This window comes from Puma concolor, chromosome C1 (genome assembly GCF_028749965.1).
Source record: "Puma concolor isolate L17-30 chromosome C1, mPumCon1.1.hap2, whole genome shotgun sequence".
NCBI classification, from domain to species: domain Eukaryota; kingdom Metazoa; phylum Chordata; class Mammalia; order Carnivora; family Felidae; genus Puma; species Puma concolor.
The window spans coordinates 95,165,433-95,188,935 of record NC_141674.1 but is presented as its reverse complement, the minus strand read 5'-3'; the positions used below and the strand labels follow the sequence as shown (position 1 = coordinate 95,188,935).

Genomic DNA, 23,503 nt, shown 5'->3' with positions numbered 1-23,503 from the left:
TTTTGCTATTTGAGTCAATTTAGATGGTTTCTATTATTTTAGACAAATGCTTATAGCAACTACATTTTTTTTCCACAAAATGATTGGCCTAGATTTTTTTTTAATTTTTTTTTCAACGTTTATTTATTTTTGGGACAGAGAGAGACAGAGCATGAATGGGGGAGGGGCAGAGAGAGAGGGAGACACAGAATCGGAAACAGGCTCCAGGCTCTGAGCCATCAGCCCAGAGCCTGACGCGGGGCTCGAACTCCCGGACCGCGAGATCATGACCTGGCTGAAGTCAGACACTTAACCAACTGCGCCACCCAGGTGCCCCATAGATTTTTTTTTTTTTAATTGTATAGTTTCATGGGCTTTAAAATCTGAACTGTATTTGTGGTTATGACACAGTTTTTATTTATAGTTAATTTTTGCCTTTTCTCTTTCTTTTTCTAACTTGATTAGGCCAATAATTAATAGAGACAAATAAAGAGGAGTTAAAATAGAATGTAATAAGATCTGTGAAGTTTCTATGAGTGCATTATGGAGGTACTCACAAAAGACATTTTGTCAATATTTAAATGGGGAGATGTATATAAAGCTCTTAGCAAGCAGTCTCATACTTGCAAAGACCTCGATAGATATTAAACTTGGTCATACTAGGGAAACCTACCTTAGAGAGAGGGTAGGAATTATCCAGACAAAGGGATCATTGGATGAATGGGAGAAATCCGTTTGTATAGATAGAGCCCAGAGCAACTAAGTAAACTTTAATAGAACTAAAGTGTGGAATAAAAGGTAAGTCTGGAGAGCCAAGAGTGGGACATATGTAGGGCCTAGTAGACATAATAAGGAACTTTATCCTAAGAGAAACATAGTATTGGAGGCTTTCGAGCAGGAAAGTATCTTGTTTCTATTTATGTTTTAGAAATATTATTTTTGGCTGCTGTATGACTGGATGTTGGAGTGAAGGACAGGCTAGAGTTCAGGACAAAGCCCAGGTTTCTGGCTAGGGCACCTGGGTGGTTGGTGTTATCATTCACTGATATGGGGAACAAAAAAAGAGGAGCAGGTTTGGAAGGTACAATAAGTTTTGTTTTGTACATGTTGAACGTGGGATACTTTTGATACTTGTGCTCAAAAGAACGTGTCCTCTGCTCCTGGTCTCCCTCAGGAAAGTGTAAAATATGTAGGCTTCCCTATAACTACCACGAAAATGACCAATTTTCCTTAAAGGGAGGCGGGAGATCTTACACAAAACTTCAAGAACAAAAACCCAATTCTTCTGTCCTTTTCTCTACCTTCTCTACATTTGGTTCTGTGCGAAATACGTTCTGATTTTATGCTTTGTAACATATGGTTATTAAATCATTTAATTTAGCTTCTAGACAATATAATTCAGTTTTTCCTGGCCCAAAAGACATGATGTTGTTGGCAGCCTCTAAGATGGCCCCCAGTGATTTCCACTCCCTGGTATTCACATCCTGTATAATCTCCTGCCCTTGAGTGTGGGCTGACCTTTTTGACTCACTTCTAAGGCATATAATATGGCAGGATTGATGCGATGGAACTTCTGAGTTAGATTATAAAGGATTATGGCTTGTTTGGGGTGCTGTATTTCATATTCTCTCATGGCTGTTTTGCAATGGGGGATACCAACTGCAATGTCGTAAAGTAGCCCTGTGGAAAGTTGCAAGTGGCAAAGAACTGAGGCCGACCAAGAGGCATGTGAAAGATCTTGCAAGTACATCCTCTTCCAGTCCAGCCTTCAGATAAATGCAGCCCTGGCTGACATAGTGATTGTAGTCATGTGAGAGACCACGAATCAGACTCACTCAGCTAAGCTGCTCCCAGGTTCACCACTCACCAAAAAGAACGTGAGATAATGTGTCTATGTTCTCAGCCACTAAGTTTGGGAATAATTTGTTATGCGACAATTGATAACTTATCGACTGCTGGGAGGACATTCAGACTGAGTCACAAAAAATATATTTTAGATATAAGAAAAAGAATGTAATGATTGAGATCACAAGCTATTTTGTTTATTGAAGAGTTAAAATAGTACATTAACAAAACCTTATTTGCTAGAGAAATAACACCAGAATTCTTATGAATGTGATTATCAGCTAAACCACCAGAGATACTGGTCCTGCTGAGTTCCTCCACAGCTATGTAAATCAAAGGCTGAGATTGGCTGAAGTCAGGATACAAATCACTAGACAGTTTCTTCTGGAAGGACAGAATGAATCAATAAGGCCCGTAATAAGGAAGTTGAAAGAAACCTTACCCTTTGGAGAAAGAGTACTCTGTCATTCCTGTAGCCAAGGCCCAGGCCCAGCCAAAAGGAAGCAGGGGGTTGTAACAGTGATCCAGTGAGTCTGGCCCCAGAACTCCCTTCAGTGTGTCTTTTTGCTTGACTTTGGAGAGTGGACAGGGCATCATTTGGAGGCTAGAGAGTTATTTGACAATAAGAAGATGCGAAGATTCAAGTCCCAGACTCATCCTTTGATCTTGAACCATTAGTGCCAGAGGTCTCTTGGCCTCTCATGTCTGAAAAATGGTCGGTATTAGTGTCACCACCTTGAGGGACATAGGTGTGTCTCCATGAGTGGATGAATGATTGTTCTGGTGCTTGAGATGGGAAATGACTAGCAAACACATCTCTTCTCTGGTTGTAGGAGACAAGGACCAAAACAGGGAAGAGATGAGAGGGGGACAAAGACACCAGGCCAAGAGGTGACCATTTAGGGCTTCATGCTATAAATGACTTTGCATTTCCAGAGATGAAATAAGCCTCTCCAGCACAAGGCAGTAGCGGGTCACAACCCTAGGGCCTGGCTGGTTTTATCAATCTGGCAGTTCAAGGTCAGCGCAAAGGACATCCCCAACACCTGAGAAAAGAGTTGGGAAAATATCAGGTCTTCATAGGAGAAGCCATCTCTCCCATAACCCCTGGGATTAGCCCTAGAGAAAAACAAAGTATTCCCCACACTGGAACCACCCTTCCTGCCATCACTTCCAATTCCTTCTCCGTTCCCTTAGTTAGCTTTAGAAAGGCAGCGGGAGATGATGGTGCAAAAACAGTAGAGGATAGAGTGTTGGGACATCTTTGTCTCCTTAAGAAGTCACTTGTATAGTCAAGTTCTGCACAAGTCAACGCTGTGCAGTGAGCCATCTCTACACATGCCCTGGGACTCCTTGGTTTCCAAGCAGAGAAAAACTGTTTCCCCCTGAGCTTCTTGATCGATATCTTAGTTATTCTGTGACACACCAAAAACACTTGTATATAAAAATAGTAGAAATGTCACATAATAAAAAATTTGCCCCTGACTTATCATGCTAAGCAGAGAAACAAGGAGGAAATTGATTGTAACTTTTATCAACTCCTGCTTAGCATACAAGGCCAAATTTTCATATAGAATGTTTATCTATTGCAAGCTTTTCCATCCCAGCTGAGTGAATGACCAAAGTAGGGGTCTGCTTGATGACTTTTAATTTGACTATGAAGCAATCATATCTCTTAGGGATAAGTTGACCCGATAGATCGGGATATTTTCTGTATGCCTCAAATTGGTAATGACATCATTTGCTATGTGACTGGGGAAGCTCATATTTATTGAGCACGTACTATGTACCTGGTAGTGTTTTAAAACCTTACATGGCTTAAATAATTTAATCTTCACGATAGTCCTGTGGCTAAGTTCTTACCTGGATCACACATACACAGATAGTGATGATTCCAACATGCAGGAAATTGGAATGAAACCACTGTTTTGCTTTTGCATAGCAACCCTAGAAAAAATCACAAGTACAAATGATAACACTATATTATTTGACTTTATCAGGAGGCTAATTTCAGAAGATAGTTTCTATTTTGCCTTATGCCAAGAGACTTAGACCATTTTTATTTTCTTTCTATGGTTGAAGAAACAGGCTTCAAGCAGCAAACATTAAACAGAGCCCTTTCTGGTGTTGTTACCATTACAGTGACACCTGATGCAGAAGTCCTAGATCTTTGCACACTGAGTCAAAGTAGCTCCTGAGAGGCACCTCAGCAATAGATATCCTTAGGTTTTTTGAACTCTCACTGCTGACTTGGGATTACTAAAAGTGAATATAGCCCATGGAATTCTAGGTTCGGTTGCATCTCAGCTTCTGCTGAAATGTAAATCTATCATGGCCCTACCAAGCTCCAGGGCAGTTCTAGTTGGTGAGTGTTTCAGTCTTTCTTCACAGACTTAAAAATGTCTGGAGATTTTCAAAAAAATCCCAAGGGTGCATAACATGGGGTAACAGGAATTTAGGAACTTGATCTTGAGGCAATATGACCTTGGCTTCTTCTCTGGGCTTAATCTGGAGGTCCGAATTCAGTGGACCGGTTGTTTCAATAGTTCCGCCAACTATCTTTCTCCCCAACTCCTCACTCCTTCACTTATGATTTATGTCACCAAGGGGCTGGGTGATGCCTTTTCCAAGAAAGAAGAGCAGAGAAACAGGAAGAAGGAGAAGGTTTTCTAGCTCACCTTTACAAATTTCTCTTTCAACAATAAGACCTAATTTTTGCTCAAGAAAAACGTAGATCTACTACTATCATCACATAAACCTTCCCCCCTCTGATGTAATAGTTTAGAGTGCAAGATTTGTGATGGCCTTCCTAGTCTAAATGAGGCTGTTCCTTTTTTGTTTCTTTTGTCTAGTTGTCTGGACAACTTTTGTCTAGTTTGTTTAGTTACCTGGGTTGTCTCCCTGGCCTCTATTTTTTTTTTAATTTTTTTTTCAACGTTTATTTATTTTTGGGACAGAGAGAGACAGAGCATGAACGGGGGAGGGGCAGAGAGAGAGGGAGACACAGAATCGGAAACAGGCTCCAGGCTCTGAGCCATCAGCCCAGAGCCTGACGCGGGGCTCGAACTCATGGATGCGAGATCGTGACCTGGCTGAAGTCGGACGCTTAACCGACTGCGCCACCCAGGCCCCCCAGCCCTGGCCTCTATTTTGTCCAAGGTTCCCTGTTTCTGGCGGGGACGATTAAGCTCAGTATGACTGGAGTTTCTAAGACAATTGAAAGTTTAACCAAAGAGATTAATAACAGAAATATTGCTTAAAAAATTACCTGAACTTGTGGACCTTGGGGGCAAGATGCTGGTGGGTGACCGTTCCAATCACTTGTTCCATTGACACCACAACATTGCAGCTAAAAGCCAAACCCCCAAGAATGTGATGGTTAGAAAGTCAACAGAAAGAAAATTGAAACTTGGAGAGAAGGTGGGCCCTTCATATCTGACTCTAGCCAAAAATCCAGAATTACCTGGGCTACTATGGCTCCTCAGAACAAAATACTTTCAAATCCATCATACCATTTCCATCACATAAGGTTGCTTGAAGCAGAGAGGGCATATTTAATTTACTCACTTTTTACACATGAAAAATTAAACACACAGCAGATTTAGTCTGACATGGTTGAGTCTTCCTTACGTTTCAGTAGCACTTAGATAATAAGCCTACCTGAGAATGGGAAGGATGAGAGAATGTAGACAATTTTGTACCAATCAAACTGATTCCTGTGCTCTCCAGTTTGTGACTGTAAAACATTATTCTGACTTAGGGACTGTGGACCTTAAATTCTGGAACTTTCAAGAAAGGAAGGTCCTTCTAGCCCCCAGGGACTGAGGTTGGAAAATCAAATCTGATTGAGCTGAGGAGGATTTCATCTACACTCACCAATGACTGGATGGAATCCCACATCTCCCTGGTGCTGTTGTCCGAGCTGTATTTCTGGATGCTGGTAGTCAGGCTCTCAGACACATACTTATTCAGCTGGGCGGGCACATCCCAGCAGAGGAGACATTATAAAAAGCAGGTGAGTTCAAGGAATAAGCAATTTCTAGTATAGGCTAGTGGTTCCATTTGCTCCTCCCTTCCAAATGATCTCCTCAGAGCTAAGGGTGTGACAAGAGGGAGTATATATAAAGGAAGATGGTGCGTGGTGGTGATCTCTTGCCCTTCCAGAACTCTAGTTTTTCAGAGGAAGAGGGACAACCAAAGCATGGGCTCTCTTAGGCATGGAGACAGACATTTTCTACTGCCAAACATGGAGAAAAGTAAGTAGGAGGAAGATAAGCTTGTTTTTATAGCTCTTCCTATTCATGCTTCAAAGCATGACTCAGTGGCAATCTCCTTTAAGAATTTTTTCCTCTCCCCAATTACAGTTGATTTTTCTTCTTCCATCCCTTTTCCACTTTGCTTCTACCTCTATTATAGGATTTATTTGGGGCCAGCTTCTTCCCTACGGCCAGAAATACGAGTTGTGCTCTTTGTAGCTTACCTTCTGTTCATACACGAAGAGCAGGATGGCCAAGGTCACCTCCGCAAGGAGGATAATCAGCAGCAGGATAAAGAACTGAAGCAAAGCAGAGACATGCTCACAGTGCTGATTCCCATTCTTCCCTTACTCCCAAGCCACGCTGGAAACATCTAGGTATGTCTTTGCACATGTGCAGAGGCTCCTGTTCCTGCCTGCTCGGACATTCATACACCTTCTCTTGTTTTATGAGGGATGTGTGTCATTTTTCTACAACTAGACCCCAAGTCTCTGGAGGGCAGATCAACTGTCTTGTAACTTTGTTCTCCCCTTCCCATTGTGCCTACCCAATTCCAGGCGCATAATGCATATGCAATACTATTTGTTGAATCAATGAAGCAATTTTGGCATCGGCTTTTTGAAAGCTGAACAAAAGACCAGCAAACTAACCTATGTGCCTTTGGAGTTTGGGGCCTGGTCCTTTCTGCAAGATCAGGGCTAGTTTGGGGTGGGGGCAGGTGATAGTGGAAGCTGAGAGGAGCCCTGTACAGATGGGGAGAAGAGGTATTCTAGTCACCCTCCTAACCCTTATTTATCTCCAACTGGAGAAGCTTGCTCCCTCTATGCTAATCACACACCACAGAAAACACATTTTCACTTATTCCCTCTCCTTCACCTTTTTATCCCAACACTAATCTTGACGGCTTTACCTTTTCCCTGTGTCTATCATCTCCCATCTTTTGCCATTAATCTGAGAGCTATCTGAGAACAGGGACTTCTTAATTCTATCTCTTGGCTCCAGTTTGAGTCGATTCATAAAGGAAAAGAGATTGACCAATGACTTAAGGAAGAACCAAGGCAACTGGGAACACTTACTTATGGACGGAGTGGCACTGTTACAGCAAGCACTATTCCGGGTCTACTAGAGCAACAAGGAGACTTCCTTCAGAGAGCTTACAAACAAAACCTAAGTCTAAGGGTTCTCCTCAGGATACTTAACTGACAGGGAGCAACTGAAAGGTTCTAGCATCTCTCATGTTAGATCACAATGGCTGCCACCTAGGCCTTCACCTAAGCTGAGTCATCACACTCTAGTGTGCCTTGTGCAGATCTGAGATAGAGAAGCATCTTCTGCCTCCTTTTAAGAGGGCCACAGTACTCAGAAGAATCTAGAGAGTAGATTTTCCACCACTTAGTGACTCTGACTCAGATCCTCAAAATACGTAATAATGTGAAGAGCACTTAGGCAGATGGATGACACTCGATTTCAACCAGACATGAAGAAATAAAATGCCATAAAGGGAAATTATGATGCGGGTCATTAGTAACACTGTAAAATGAATCCCAAGGAGGATAGCAGTGTCCTCTGCCACCCATCCCTGGGATCCCAGTCAGAAACAAAATACTAGTGGTCTAGACAGACTCAGATGGTCTAAAGTGCCAATCTTATGTTCCTATGATTTCCCTGTGACCATAGATTAGCCACCAAGAAATATCTTGCCTGGGGCTTAGGGCATCACGTCCCTCTACCTAGGGTACCACATCTGCTGCAAAGGACTCACCGACATAAGCAGGCACTTGTTCTCCTTGATGGAGCCCATGCATCCCAGGAAGGCAACCACCATGATAATGGAGCCCACGATGACAAGCACATTGCCCAGTGGGAGGAAGGGGAGCAACCAGAGGTTGTTGTGGATCAAGAGATAGATCCCAAAGCCCAAAATGCAGCAGCCACAAAACTGAAAGAAAGAATTCCGCAACACTCTTGAATATCTGCTCACATTCTCACTTCAAATTAGAATCAGCTCTTTCCATTGGTTCTATGGAGACTGTCATGAGCAACCTCTTTCCCCAGCTTTCCCCATGCATCCAGAAAAGAGGTGACCCTAGCTTCTTCCCATGATGTCCTACTCATGCTTCATCCCACCCATATCAGATAGCAGGGGAAGCTCCTTCCTGTGAGTAATACAGTATCTTCGTGCTTCAGATCCCCCACTCCTCATTCCCACAACGGCTTACACGTGGTCTTCCCTTTGGAAACCACAACCGTTGGAGGGGAGGCCCTGGGTGAGAAGTTGATCTTGCTAGGCAGAAAGCTAGAGAAGCCAAACTTTTAAGAATCTTCTCATAGACACTTGAGTACAAACCGATTCTCTGTTTGAAGTTCAATTGCTGAATTTGGTACAGTGAAACTTTCCCCAAAAAGGGGGCTTCCTTTTCAATCAGCTATTTGTCTAAGGGACTGGGGGGAGGGGAGAGCAAGAAAAAGAGTCATTTATACACAGAACGTAGAGTGTCAGGTTTCTCACCCGTAGATGTCAGCAGTGAGCAGTAGTCACCTAAAGTCCCCAGAGAGAGAAACAGCCCGCCTATAAATAACTGCACTGGTACTTTTCAATTGTATAAGCATATCCTATGGCAGGATGGGAAAAGGGGAGGAAATTATCACTCCCTTGTTCTAAGCTGGTTATGTCATTCCAACACGCATGGGTTGCTCTTCGTAGCAGACTCTTCAGTAGAGGACAGAGAAATAGAGTCTGGCCGGGAGGAGGTGAGCTCAGTCACGCTCGGAAGAAACACACTTACCCAAAAGAGCAAGTTGAAGAAAAACAGAACGTACTTCAGCAATTTCAAGCCACTCATGCCCATGCTGGGATATTCTTGCCCTAAAAAGTGAAAGAAAAGAGGAGGTAAGTGACCTGGCACCAGAGAAGAGAGGACACAAATGTTCAGGGTTTAAAATCTCCAGCATCACCCTGGGTTTGAGCTGCGACTCTCCTCTGGGAAGTTTCCCCAAACTCCCGGATCTCTCGATCTCTGCATTGAGGTACCAATCGGTTTATCTTGGACACTCACTTTGGCTCCAATTCTGCAAGCCAAGAATGCTTACCGCTGAATTAGGTGCTGTAGAAGAAACCCATGGAGATGCTCTCAGAGGAGAGTGAGTCACAGTGACACCACTAGGCCAATTCTCAGAGACTAGTGCTTGGGCACTCACTCAAGAAGGTGACCAGGGGTCAGGCATTAATCAGCTGATTCATCAGCTGTGGAGAAGGTCAGTGACTTGATCAGCCTGTTCCTTAAATGCCCTGAGATGCATGTACATACCACATGTGGTCTGTAAACCTCTCCACATGAAAATGGGGGTGGGGAACCTATGTCTGATTCATGCTTTTATTGAAGCAATGTTTATGATGTTTTCTGTCCTAAATACAGTGAGAGATATAACCATGACTCTCCGGTACCTACCCTCCAGAAGATGTGAATCTTACAGCAGAGGTAAAACTGGCTAACCAATACCCAATGGAGAAATGAAAAGGGGTAGAAATTGGAGCTTGATTTTTAAAAAAATATAATTTCATTTCCCAGCAAGGACATTAATGTGCAAAGCCTCATCCTCAGTTCTAGAGATCTGGATACACAGTTGTGAATTTTCTGTCAGACACAGTTAGTTTCCCTAGAGTAACTCATATTTTAAAACTGCACATAAGACTGATCCATAAAGCAGAATGTCAATTTATTGGTTTTTTTCCCATTAGAACTATGCCTTTTCTAGTATATAGATTGCGTGTATAATCCATTGCTTCTACCCTCTTAACAGCAGCCAGAAATCAGATGGTCTTGAGGGATAGGTCATCCAGCCTGTCTAAGCCTCATGAGCTATTTGTATTCTACAATAGAATAATCTTCTCTGTTGGAAAGACCAAATACGTATACTTACTTGGTACTATTTTCCTTTTCCTTTACTTTGTCCTTCTCTTTCTCCTCCTCCTTCTTGTCTTGACCCTCAGGATTTTTCTTAATCCCCATAATTTAACCCCATAATGTTTAACCCCCCATTTCCCCATAATTTTAACCAAGTTAAAACAAAATCAATTAGATTATAAATGTGTCTGGATATACTTGAGAGGTTAAAAAAAGGTATGACGATCTACGACATAGTAGTAGAGGTAGTAGACCTACCTTTGCTATAAGTAGTAGCTTTGAGGTCAAACTTGAATTCAACTTCCACCTATGCCACTAAACAGCTACGTGAGATTTGGAAACTGACTTGACAGCTATAGTCACAATTTGTTCCTATGTAAAATGGGGTAAATACTTATGTCTCCTAGGGTGGGTGTAAAGATGAAGTGATCTTACAACAGAGACTGATATATGACCAGGACTCAGTAAGTGAAACCCATGATTATTTAGTCTTAAAGGAACTCTCTGGGAAGGGAGAAATGGAAATATACTATTATAAGGTTCTCATGTGTGTTGTGGTAATGTCACTTGAGGATAGACTCTGGTGAGTTAGAGATGTAAAGTATAAACCATAAGGCAACCTCTACAATAACAAAACAAAGAATTGTAATTAATAAGCAAGCAAGGGAGATAAAAAATTATTTTAAAATACTAGATTAATTGAAAGAAACCTAAAAAGAGGAAAAAGGAAACTGCTGTGGTCTGAATGTCTGTGTCCCCACAACATCCACATGTTGAAATCTTAATGCCCAATGTGATAGCGTTAGGAGGTGGAGCCTTTGGGAGGTAGTTAGGTCATGAGAGTAGAACCCTCCTGAATGGGATTAGAGCTCTTCTAAAAGAGACCCCAGAGAGCTTGCTAGCTCCTTCCACCTTGTGAGGACACAACAAAAGGTCTGCAACTCAAGAGTGGCCTCGCCTGACCATGTTAGCATCCTGATCTCAGACTTCCAGGATTCAGAACTGTGAGAAGTAAATTTCTGTGGTTTGTAAATTACTCTGTCTGTAGTAGTGTGTTATAGCAACCTGCACAGACTAAAAGAAAAACAAAGAACAGATGGGGAAAATAGAAAGTGAATATTCTCAACTCCAGCCATATTAATAGCACAGTAAATGAAATGCTCTAAATATTCCAGGTATGACACAAGATAGCCAATTGGATTAAAGAGCATTTAGTAATGAATTATCAGCAAGAGAAGTTAAGAAAACAATCTCATTTAAAATTTCATCAAAAAGAATAAAATGCTTGGGTGCCTGGGTGGCTCAGTCGGTTGAGTGTCCAACTTCCGCTCAGGTCATGATTTCACAGTTCATGGGTTCGAGCCCCACATCAGGCTCTGTGCTGATAGCTCAGAGCCTGGAGTCTGCTTTGGATTCTGTGTCTCCCTCTCTCTCTCTGCCCCTTCCCCGCTTGCACTCTCTCTCTCTTAAAAAATAAACATTAAAATAAAATAAAATGAAATGAATAAAATGCTTAGGAATAAGTTGAACCAAAGTGGTAGAAGATCCTGGACACTGAAAACAACAAGAAACTGATGAAAGAAATGTAAGAAGACACAAATAAATGGAAATATATTCTATGCTCTTGGATTGGAAGAATTAATATTGTTCAAATGTCCATACCACCCAGAGTAATCCATGGATTAAATGCAATCCCTATAAAAATTTCAATGGCATTTTTCGCAGATACAAAATAAACAATTCTAAAATTTATGTGGAACCACAGAAGACCCTGAATAGCCAAAGAAATCTTGAGAAAGAAAAACAAAACTAGAAGCATTATATGTTTTAATTTCAAAATATATTACAAAACTATAGTAATTAAAACAGTATGATGTTGGCATAAAAAACAAACACATAAATCAATGGAACAGAATATAAAGCCCAGAAATAAACCCATGCATATGTGGTTAATTTATTTACAGCAAAGGAGCCAAGCACATACAATGGGAAAAGGCAGTCTCTTCAATAAATTGTGTTCAGAAACCTGGACAGCCACATTGCGAATGAAGTGAACTGGACCCCTGTCTTCCACCAATCGCAAAAATAAAATAAAAATGGCATAAAGACTTGAATGTAAGACTTGGAACCACAAAACCCCTAGGAGAAAACATAAAAGGAAAGCTCCTTGACATTTAGTTTTGGCAAGGATTTTTCAGATATGACACCAGAAACAAAGGCAACAAATGCAAAAATAAGCAACTGGTCTGTATCAATCTAAAAAGTTTCTGCACAGTAAAGGAAACTATCAACAAAATGAACAGACAACCTACATAATGGGAAATAATATTTGCATCATATATCTGGGAAGAGGTTAATATTCACAATATATAAAGAACTCCTACAACTCAATAGCAATAAACAAAAAGTAAAATCTGATTTTAAAATGAGGAGAAGGGGGCGCCTGGCTGGCTCAGTTGGTTAAGCATCCGACTTTAGATTTTGGCTCAGGTCATGATCTCACAATTTGTGAATTCGAGCCTGCCTCAGGCTCCATGCTGACAATGCAGGGTCTGCTTGGGGTTCTCTCTCTCTCCCTCTCTCCTTGCTCCCTCCCCACTCTTTCTTTCTCTCTCTCTCACAGTAAATAAATAAAACTTTTTAAAAAAATGGGCAGAGCAAGTGAATGGACATTTTTCCAAAAAAGACACACAGATAGACAACAGGTACACAAAAAGATGCTCAACATCTAACCATCGGGTTGGGAAATGCAATCCAAAACTGCAATGAGGTATCACCTCATACCTGTTAGAATGGCTATCATCAAAAAAATAAGAGATAACAAGTAGTGAGAGGACATGGAGAAAGACAACCTTCGTTGCACTGTTGGTGGGACTGTAAATTGGTTACAGCCACTATGGAAAACAGTATGGAAGTTTCTAAACAATAAATAAATAAATAAAAATAGAACTACCCTACGATCCAGCAATCCCACTTCTGGGTATATATCCAAAGAAGAGGAAATCACCATGTCAAATATCTGCAGCCTCACGTATATTGTAACATTATTGACAATAGCCAAGACAGGAAAACAACCTAGGTCCAAACTTCAATAAAGAAAATGTGGTATAAAAATACAAAAGAACATTGTTCAGCTATGAGAAAGAAGAAAATCCTCCCATTTGTGACAACATATTCTCAAAACTCAGAAGACAAAGAGTCCCATTTAAAAATGGACAGGGCGCCTGGGCAGCTCAGTCAGTTAAGCATCCAACTCTTGATTTCGGCTCTGGTCATGATCTCACAGTTGTGAGATCTGAGACTGAGCCCCATGTTGGGCTCCCCACTCAGTGCGGAGTCTGCTTGGGATTCTCTCTCTCCCTCTTCTCTGCCCCTCCCCCTGCTTGCACCCGTGCTCTCTCTCAAAATAAATAAACATTTTTTAACAATAAAAAAATAAAAAAATAAAAACGGACAGAAGATATGAACAGATAGTTCACCAAAGAAGACACATGGATGGAGAATATGTACATGAAAAAGTACTCTACTTCATTAATCATTAGGGAAATGTAAATTGGGGAAATGAGATACCCGTACCTCCTAGAGCGGCTAAAATTAAAACAAAGACAAACAAACAAACAACAACAACAACAAAAACCAAAGACAAAAAACTGACCATACCAGGGACTGATAAGGCTATGGTTTTGGTGAAAATGTAAAATGGTATATCCACTTTGAAAAACATTTTGCCAGTTTTGTGAAAAGCTAAACATACACTTATCATATGATTCAGCCACGCCACTCCAAAGAATTTACCAAGAGAACAAAAAGCATATGGTCATACAGACTTATAGAAGAATGTTCATTGCAGCTTTATCTGTAATAGCCCCAAACTGGAAACAACCCAAGGTCCATCAACAGATGAATAGAAAAACAAGTTGATATAGCTATGAAATGGTGCACTACTCTGGAAAAAATAAAAAGTCAACTGTTGATACACAACACAGCGCTGATGAATCTCCAAATAATTATGGTGGATGAACAAAGACAGAAAGAAGATCCATACTGTACGATTCCAGTTCTATACCATTCTGGAAATGAAAACTGATATATAGCAACAGAAAGCAAGCAGATCAGTCATTGGGGACGGAGGTAGAGGAAAGTGATGGTAGTGGCAGTGTTAGATAAATAAAAGGAGAATAGAGAGAGGCAGGAGAAAGGGATTGCAAAAGACCACAAATAATCTTTTGGAAGTGATGAATATGTTACCTTGACTGTCGTGACAGTTTTAGGCATGTACGCATATGTCAAAAGGCCCTTCCTAATTTGTTCCTGTCCATTTCTCCAAACTTGTGGCAATATCCCCTGTCTAGAGAGCAACACTGAGTACTTGTTTTAGTGGCTCCTTCTTTACCTGTGCCCTTTGCTGGAATTTGTCCCTTTCTCTCCCTCTGACCCCTTACTTTGGTTAGCCACTATTCATCCTGACACTCGGCTCCAGTGTCACTCTTCCAGGAAGCCCTCTCTGATTGTGTCTACTTCTCCACACCCCAGCCTACTCCCCACAAGGAGTGCCTGTAATACCTACACATCTCCATTATTGCCCTAGCCACTTTGTCTTATAATTATCTCTTTCCTCTCTGGAATGTGAGCTCCTTGAGGGTTGGAGCTAGTTTATTCATCTTTGAATCCTCGAGATCTTACACAGTCCCCTGATCACACTAAAAAAAAAGTGCGATTCTTCAATAAACCTTTGTCCATTAACCCCAAATAAACTGATGGAGTGGAATAAACGTGACACGGCAGCATCCGAAGCCTTGGGCTTGAGATTTACGCACCAAGAAGCTAAACTTTTGGACGTGGGCCAATAACTTACACAGAAGGTTGGGCCAGATGCCTCCTAAGGTCACCTCTTCCCCAACATCCTGGGATTCTGTGAGACCTGCTTCAGGCCCCCGTCATTGAAGTGTCCACAGAGCACCAACTAATGAGGCAGCCAGAGACCTGCAAATAGCCCTCCTGATTCTTCCCTTAGACAGGAAGAAAAACCTCTTGTTTCTCTTTCCATGATTTTCCACTTGCTGAGACTCCCACCAGTTGAAGGAGAAAAGCTGCCTATTTGGTGGAGATGGTCACTACTTTTATCACACGCAGTGATGGCCCCACTTTTTGTATTAACCCAGATAGAACAGCACTCTGCTCCCCCACCCCACCCCCACCCTGCTTTCTTCCTTGTGACTGTGCCAGTTATGAGCTCCTGCCCCTTCCGACCCCACGGTCTGGAAGAACTGATATCTCTCTGCAGTCAGAATCTGTGGCCCAGCCCCATGACTCATGGTTCAGTGAAGAAAGTCCCTGACATCAGCTTCCTGTGATGAAACTGCAGTTAGCTGTGGCCATCTCCCACGGCCCGCTGTGGAGGCCAGGGATGAAGCTCACTTTTTAGTTTCTGCCAAGCAATGATCTTGGGCTAGTAAACCATCGTGTGCATTCCTAGTTCAATCCCTCCCCCCTTTTTAAACCCATACTTGCGGGGTCATCAAATCTAGTCTTGAATGCAGTCAAGCTTAGGAATGGCTAAGGTTGGGGGGCACCTGTGTGGCTCAGTCAGTTAAGCATTCATCTCTTGGTTTTGGCTCAGGTCATGATCTCTTGGTTTGTAAGTTTGAGCCCCACCTCGGGCTCTGCGCTGACAGCATGGAGCCTGCTTGGGATCCTCTCTCTCCCTCTCTCTCTGCTCCTCCCCTGCTCTTGTGTACTCTCTCTCTCTCTCTCTCTCTCTCTCTCTCTGTCTCAAAAATAAATAAATAAATGAGTAAACAAACAAACAAACAAACTTAAAAAACAAAGAAGTGGCTAAAAACAAACTAAAAAAACAAAGTGTCTAAGGTTGGGACAGAAGCTTCAAGAAGCTATCAATTCAATACAGCCTTATGTGATCCATTCTTGGAACCACAGAAAGATAGCTTCGGTGTTATGCAGCCTGTTATATTTATAAGATGTTAGTAAGTGTTCCCCAAACAAAATCAAGCAAACAAACAAAACCATAGGGACTGAAAGGAATCCATGGTCAAATAATTTTGGAAGTAAACAGGATTAAATAAAAATAAAAGAAAAAGCAATAAATAGTTCTTTTAATGAACGACTTCTGAGCAACTTGTCATACACTAATGTACATTGTTACCACACACCTGTTCTTACAAGATTACTTATAATAACTCAAAGGACATAGTGTTCCATGGAACACAGTTTGATAAACACTAGTAATGGAATCAGATGGACCTAGTTTTGAATTCTGGTAGTGCTGCATGCCAGCAATGTGGCCTGGGGTAACCTGTGTAACCTCTCTTTCACAACTGTCTCATCTTTAAAATAGTGATATTCACATACGGTTCACAGGGTGTTCAGGGGGTTAGATGAGATAACATTTCCTGGATGGCTCAGCATCAGAGTGCTTGGTTCAGTGAACACTGACTAAAAGATCGTTTATTTATTTATTTTTTGAGTGAAAATGTGTTTTATTTCTCTTTTTTGTGTATTTTATTGTATTTATATTAAATATAATTTATTGGCAAATTGGTTTCCATACAACACCCAGTGCTCATCTCAACAGGTGCCCTCCTCAGTGCCCATCACCTACTTTCCCCTCTCCCCCAACCCCATCACCCCTCAGTTTGTTCTCAGTATTTAAGAGCCTCTATGGTTTTCCTCCTTCCCCCTCTGTAATTTCCCCCCCCCCCACCACCACTTTTCTTCCCCCCTGGTCTTCTGTTAAGTTTCTCAGGATCCACATATGAGTGAAAACATGGTATCTGTCTTTCTCTGCCTGACTTATTTCACTTAGTGTAACACTCTCCAGTTCCATCCACATTGCTACAAATGGCCAGATTTCATTCTTTCTCATTGCCAAGTAGTATTCCATTGAGTATATAAACCATATCTCCTTTATCCATTCGTCAGCTGATGGACATTTAAGCTTTTTACACAATTTGGCTGTTATTGAAAGTGCTGCTATAAACATTGGGGTACAAGTGCCCCATGCGTAAAAGATCAAGTTTAGAGCTTCCCTACCAGTCCATTCCTAAGGGCAACCCCAGGCTTCCTGCTAGATTTTCAGGAATAAAATACATCAGGGACCAGAAGGCCTTTAATAATCCTTTGCTTGATTCATTTTTGGGTAAACACTTAAAAAAAAAAATCTTTGTTGGGGCGCCTGGGTGGCTCGGTCGTTAAGCATCTGACTTCGGCTCAGGTCATGATCTCATGATCTGTGGGTTCGAGCCCCGCGTTGGGTTCTGTGCTGACAGCTAAGAGCCTGGAGCCTGTTTCAGATTCTGTGTCTCCCTCTCTCTGTGACCCTCCCCCGTTCATGCTCTGTCTCTCTCTGTCTCAAAAATAAATAAACGTTAAAAAAAAATTAAAAAAAAAATCTTTGTTCACCCTCTGCAAAAAAATTCAAACAATAAAGAAAGTACAAGTGTAAAGCATAAAAATCTTCTGAAACCCTATATCCAAAGATAACCACAACTGACATTTTTGGTGAACACCTTTCTAGACATTTTTCTCTATGTGGATCTATTTGCCAATTTACCCAGAAGGACAAGATATTCATCAAGGTGACTGTTGGCTTCCTATCCCTTTCTACACAGAGACTGTAGAGGTTTGTGGTTCATCAGTGAAGGAAAGTGGGGCCTTGATTCACACAAGATTTTTCTAAATAGGAAAGAAAATCTGTTCTCGAAGAGGGCCCCCGAGTTCAGGCCAAAATAAATTTAAATAGATGATGGAGTTCACTGAACCCTGTACAATGCCGAGTTCTTCACAAATAAATCTTATTTCCTGGTGCAAGGTCACCCAGCTAATGAACAGCAAACATAGGGCACAAGGCAAGGTCTCGCAGCCTCCCAGCCCACCTTCCTTCTGCTGCCCCAGGCTCCATGTTGTGTCTCTCACTTCCCAATCCAACTCACAGCCCTGCAGTGTGAGGAGCCCCAGGAGGACTCCTTCCATCCTTCAGCGTGAACCCCTGTGAGCAGTGGCTGAGGAGGAATGGGGGTTATGCAAGTATGTCTCTTTGAGGAAGTAATAAGCAATCGCAGGGGGAGAGGTGATACTCAAATAAAACCACACCAAACCATCCACGTTGATGCATTAGTTTCCCCTCATTTCTCCGTCACTTTGTCCAAGAAATGTGTTTGTCATCTTAGTTCTCCCCAAAATTGTGGTCTGGTGGAAACTTTTTCCTTTTCAAAGCTGCGATCAGGGAGAGAAATTAGTGATCTGTAGAAGAGAGAAAGAAGGAAGAAGCGAAGAGGAGGGAAAAAATGAGGAAAGACAAATCCAGATGATCTTGGAGGCTCATTTCTTAGAGGTTGTGTTTCCCTTTGCTAAAAGTATGTGGAGGTTTCCTGTGAAGGGTCCCTGTCCTAGAAACCCATCTATGGGTGCATTCAGGCAAGCTATGTTCAAAGCAAGCACGTTTCTCTGTAGGATATTTAAAGCTGCTTATGTAGTATTCCCATAAAAAGTTTGAATAACCCGAATCCAGTAATGAAGAAACAGGAGACAACCAAATATAGAGACATTCTAGAAAATAGCTTACCTCTACGCTTCAAGAATATCAATGTCATGAAATGCAAGGAAAGACTCAGAAATTGTTCCAAGCAGAAGGAGACTGAAGAAACAGGACAGTTAAAAGCAATGTGTGATCAGAGATTTCCAGTCTCCATAAAGATACTAATGGGATACTAATTCAGATGCAATTGGAATAAAATCTATAGATTGTTAACAGTATTGCATCAGTGTAAATTGCCTATTTTGATGAATAAAGAGTGGTTATGTAAGAAAATGCTTTTGTTTGTAGAAAATACATGGTAAAGTACTCTGTGGGAAAGGATATTAGGCCAGCAATTACCCCCAAAGAGAAAGTCAAGGAAGGATAAAGAAAATGTGATAAAAGATTACTATTTGGGAAATCTAGGGGAAGGGGGGTTCAGAAATTCTTGGTAGTGTTTTTGCAAGTTTTCTTTAAGTCTGAATTTAAAGAGACAGAGAAGGAGTTGAATATGAGTAAATAATCTAAGGAATTCTGATCTTTAAGTCGTTACATCACATAATTCCCTAATGGTATGAATACTGAGATTCCACAGGAGCTGTTTTTAGAAGAACAAACCACGGGATGATTCTTTAGAGCCTCTATTTGCTCCTGATATAGATTATTAAGCCATGAGTCCAAATTTAAAAGACATGAGGTATCAAAATGATTTCTCACCCCCATTCCTCAATCCAGTTCTCCTGAAATATAAAATGTCAAACAAAACTTTGACAAATTAAATATATTTTAAATATTTGATTTGTTAGCATCTTGATGTCAGATCAACTGGATTTATAATTAAGTCATGTTCTTTATGTTTGCTCATGTGAAAGTGTACTGGAGATTTCTTTATGTTTATAAGAAAGTTTATAAGGAAAGAGAGTATAGTGTAATGGGGAGGAAAGAGCATCCCATTGAGAATCAGGAATTACTATTTAATTGTATGATTTTGGACAAGTTTCACCCTACCTGGAAAATAACCAGTTTAGAATGTTACAAGAATAGCTAACATCTCCTGGGCTCTCACTATGAGCTGAACACTTTATTCGAACTTCAATAACCTCTAAATTCCACTGAAGTAACAACATTCTCACACTTGGAAAATAGTGCTCTATTTGGAATGATGACAGCTCTTGGCCATAGCTATGAGGTACTGATGTTATTGCTTGGGTAGGAAGCCTCCTGTGTGCTTGTGACGTGGGGGACTGAATAGAGGACTTGCCTCTGTACCCCAACACAGAGGTCTGAACGCTCACCCAATGGCTTTGGAAATGGCTCCCTTCCTCTCAAAGAAGAAAGCTGTGTCCAGACAGCTTTCCCACAGTCACACTCCAGCTGCAGTCCTTGCCTCCTCTGGCCCAGCAGCCACCCTGGAGGCCTACTGTGTGCAGCAGTCTTCTCTCTCGGTTTCTTTGCTTCAGGATTTTGTACCTGCAGGGGCTCTTGGGGCCCGGAGCTTCCTGAGTGCAGATACCCAGTCTGTGGGCCCGGGGTGATCTGCACACACTGGGTACTCAGTACAGGAAGTGCTGGGGGAGGACTAATATAAGAACACAAACCAAACCACTGTAACTAAATCAACATAGCGTTTCCTGGAACAGAAGGCGAGAGAGAGAGAGAGAGAGAGAGAGAGAGAGAGAGAGAGAGACAGAGACAGGGCATAACCTCGAAAAAAGCTCCGAACTTCACCCTAATCTGGGGGAAATCGAGATTGAGGAGTAAAAAGTCTGCCCCTTCACCCTCATTTCAGGCCACATGCCATCAATTCTGACATCTCAGCGTACCCCTAGACCTACTACCCGCCCAGTTGTTTGGTCTTGCTTCTCACTTTCAGGTTCAAGGGTTCTAGATCCAAGGCAGAGAGGGAGACTTCCACTTCCTGTGCTCCTGCAGCCATGGCTTGCACTACAGCCTGACTTGCTTACTCTCGTGTCAAATATGTCTGGGGGGGTGGGAGGGTCACACTTCTTTAAGTGTGCATATACTGTGCCCTACCTGGAACGCCGTTTACCCTCCGTCTCCATAGCAAAGTCATACTTCTTTGAAAACGACCCAAAGCAGTCACTTCCTTCCCACGGCACACTCCAACATGCCTACCACATTTTCTGCACTTACCCTCCATTGCAGAAAAGATCACATTGTGCTGTATTTGTGTGTGGTCGTGTCTGTGCTCCATACCAGAATCTACAAACGCTTTGAGATCGATAAGCACCAGCTTTCCCTGTCTCCAGCACTTAGCACAATGCTTAGCTGTTCTTACGCTGTGGGCTGGGGCTGAGGAAGGGGAACAGGTTTCAGATCTGGTGTCTGAAGTCCTCTGGGTGGTCAGAGGTCAACCAGAGGACACCAGGAATCAAAGACCAATGGAGCTTGATCTTGCCGGTTTGTGCCGGTCAATTACCGAAGGAGAAGTGGCTTAGCAGCCGCAAGTGCACAGGGATGGGCTTTGAATCATTCCCTGTGGGCATAAAGGCGCCCAATCCTTTCATTTAAAGGCTAAGTACTCTTAATTGGCTCACAGGGAAAACAACACAGGAAATCATGCTTCAGCTCAGTCTCTGCTCCAAACCAACCGCAATTTCAAAACAGTGCAGATTCTGGTAGAGACTGAGAAGTAAAACTTCTTTGTTCAGCCAGCAGCTAAGACTCTGCCTTTGCTCAGTTGTCTTTCCACAGCGCTTACACATCTGATATCATACACATACACATACACATACACATACACATACACATACACATCTGATAACATACACATCTGATATCTCTTATCTTCCACAGGAGTTCCTGAAGGGCAGGACTATCTTCAGGACCAGTCTCTACCTTGCTACTCTGCCTCCCCACCAGTATCTTCCAGAGCACAGCACCTGGCTCCAGGAGGCACTGAACATAAGATTATTAAATGAATTCATTAAAAAATCTGGTCTTGGGTGCGTCGGTCAGTAGAGCATGCGACTCTTGATCTCGAGGTCGTAAATTCGAGCCCCACGCTGGGCGTAGAGATTACTTAAAACAAAATCTTAAACAAATAAAATAAAAATTTTTAAATTTGTGGCTCAGCGGCCCCTGAGGTGCTTTGGGAATCTAAAGCCCTCGGTGGCATTGCTATCCCTCATTGTTAGGTGGGTGGGTATGGTCCTTGAGGACTTTTCTGTCTCCTCCAGGGTATGATCAGTTGAGATTCTTGCGGGTCTTGGAAGGAGAAAGCTCTGATATTCAGTGTTTCCTGTGGTCACCTGACATCCAGTAACTATTATGGCGGTCACAGACCACCAGAACCAGAGCTTGGCCATGACTTTCCGAGTCCAGGAGGCCACAGTCATTCGTTACATGGCGTGAATTAGAAATGGTTACAATATCAAGTTTTGTTGGTTGGTGCATGTCATATTATGTTTATCAATATTTACATTTTGTATACTGAATGTATACATTTGGCAGGGTTTGGCTGAACCCTGAGGATCACAATGTTCTTTCTGCTATTTGAAAACAATCAATCTAAGCATCTGTTAGGCGCATTCAGTTTTTACCTCTTGATATACAGGCAGTGGGCATTCTCTGTGTTCCTGACTCTGAGCTGGGTGTTGTCATTTGTAGCTTTCCTTCTATTTAGTGGCTCTGAGGAATCACAGTGAGATTCATAAAAATTTGTAAAATTAAGAACTGCCATCTTCCGGCTGCCTTTCTCAAGGCTCTGGCTGTTGGCTCTCTCCTCACCTTAAAATCACAAGATCGGTCTTCTAAGAGACCTGAACATGTATGAAATCTCCACAATTTCATGTCACACAGAGGGCTCCAGACATCAGAAATGACTACACACAAAAATTCAAGTTCTGAAGCAACTTAAGCATATAAATGCCCTGACCCAAAGAGGTATCAGATAATGCGAACCAATTAATTGAAAAGTCTTTCTGGCCTGCTTGCCTTTTGAGGGGTGCTAGGATCTTGGTCTTTCTACCTTCATGCACCAAATATCTGTGAAATAGAAGTTGCAGGAGGTTTTAGGCTTACTAGAGAGATCTACGGAGACTACTAAGAAGATACCCTATCCCACACAATATGGTTCAGGTCTTTGCTCTCAAGTCCAATGAAAATATCACCAATCTTACCTTTTGCAGGCACTTTCGCTCAGTTCTTCAGGCAGGATTGGTGATTATACTTGAAATGGCCACGACAAGGCTGGTAACACAGATGTCCGGGGCTATTTGTGTAAAAGGAGAAGTGAATGGAAAATAAATGTGCTCACGCTGTGACGACAGGAAGCCCAGTTGAAGAGAGGGAGGAAGTGAGGCTCTGCCCACCTTCTTGAGCCTCAAGAGGTACAGAGATACTCCTTCTCCCGTGGCCTGTTAAACACCTACTCCCACGACCCACACAAATATCTAAACTTGTTTCTATGAAACCCATGAAAAGTCAAAGACCGAGCTGGTCCAGGCACTAATCGGTGAGCACTTGTGGGTTCTAGGGTGATTTGGGCATTGATTTTTGTCTAGAAAAACTCAGTGCTTCTCAATCGAGGTGGCATCTCAGAATTACTTGTGGATCTGCTCAAGAATAAGTATGCCTGGCTCTCCATTTGGTAGACTGAGACTGGAGTAGAACCCAAGAATAATTATTTTTAAAAGTTTTCTAGGACTGAGACAGGAATGTGTCTTAAGGCCCTTGGCCTTCTCCCCACCCTCTCTCCAGCTGCCTTCCAGAAGATCTCTCATCTCCTGTTGAATAGGGCTGTCGTTTCTAGACTTCTGTGTCTCAGAAGTTGGATTTTCCTTGTATAAGGTTATTGTCAAGGGTAAACCCCAAGACACAATCCAAAGGACACTAGTAGAAATGATTTGGTTAGTAAAGGGAGCCCCAGATTTAGGACCCAAAGCTCTGGGTTTCAATTCCAGCTTTATCTCTTCCAACTCTGTGGTACAACCTCAGCCTCTCCCCTTCAGTTTATTCATGGT

General features: G+C 42.1%; 1 protein-coding gene and 1 long non-coding RNA gene across 4 annotated transcripts; one reads left to right on the top strand and one right to left on the bottom strand.

Annotated features, from left to right (window-relative positions):
* Nucleotides 1-1,999: 1,999 nt before the first annotated feature.
* CD53 (CD53 molecule) lies at nt 2,000-22,816 on the bottom strand. 3 transcript variants are annotated; one of them, XM_025912406.2, is made up of 8 exons: nt 22,661-22,816; nt 8,867-8,946; nt 7,843-8,019; nt 6,305-6,379; nt 5,701-5,796; nt 5,093-5,173; nt 3,688-3,771; nt 2,000-2,870 (listed from the first exon to the last, which is right to left on the bottom strand). In XM_025912406.2, the coding sequence occupies exons 2-8, from the start codon at nt 8,927-8,929 to the stop codon at nt 2,799-2,801; spliced, it is 648 nt and encodes a 215-aa protein (XP_025768191.1). In that variant the 5' UTR covers nt 8,930-8,946; nt 22,661-22,816; the 3' UTR covers nt 2,000-2,798. The 3 variants fall into 3 exon arrangements, with proteins under 3 accessions (XP_025768191.1, XP_025768193.1, XP_025768192.1); XM_025912408.2 differs by lacking the exon at nt 22,661-22,816 and adding an exon at nt 14,841-15,050; XM_025912407.2 differs by lacking the exon at nt 22,661-22,816 and adding an exon at nt 9,171-9,191.
* Nucleotides 9,258-21,613, top strand: LOC147578235 (uncharacterized). The gene is made up of 2 exons (XR_015254976.1): nt 9,258-9,559; nt 21,336-21,613. It is a non-coding gene; the product is annotated as an uncharacterized LOC147578235 (long non-coding RNA).
* Nucleotides 22,817-23,503: the final 687 nt, after the last annotated feature.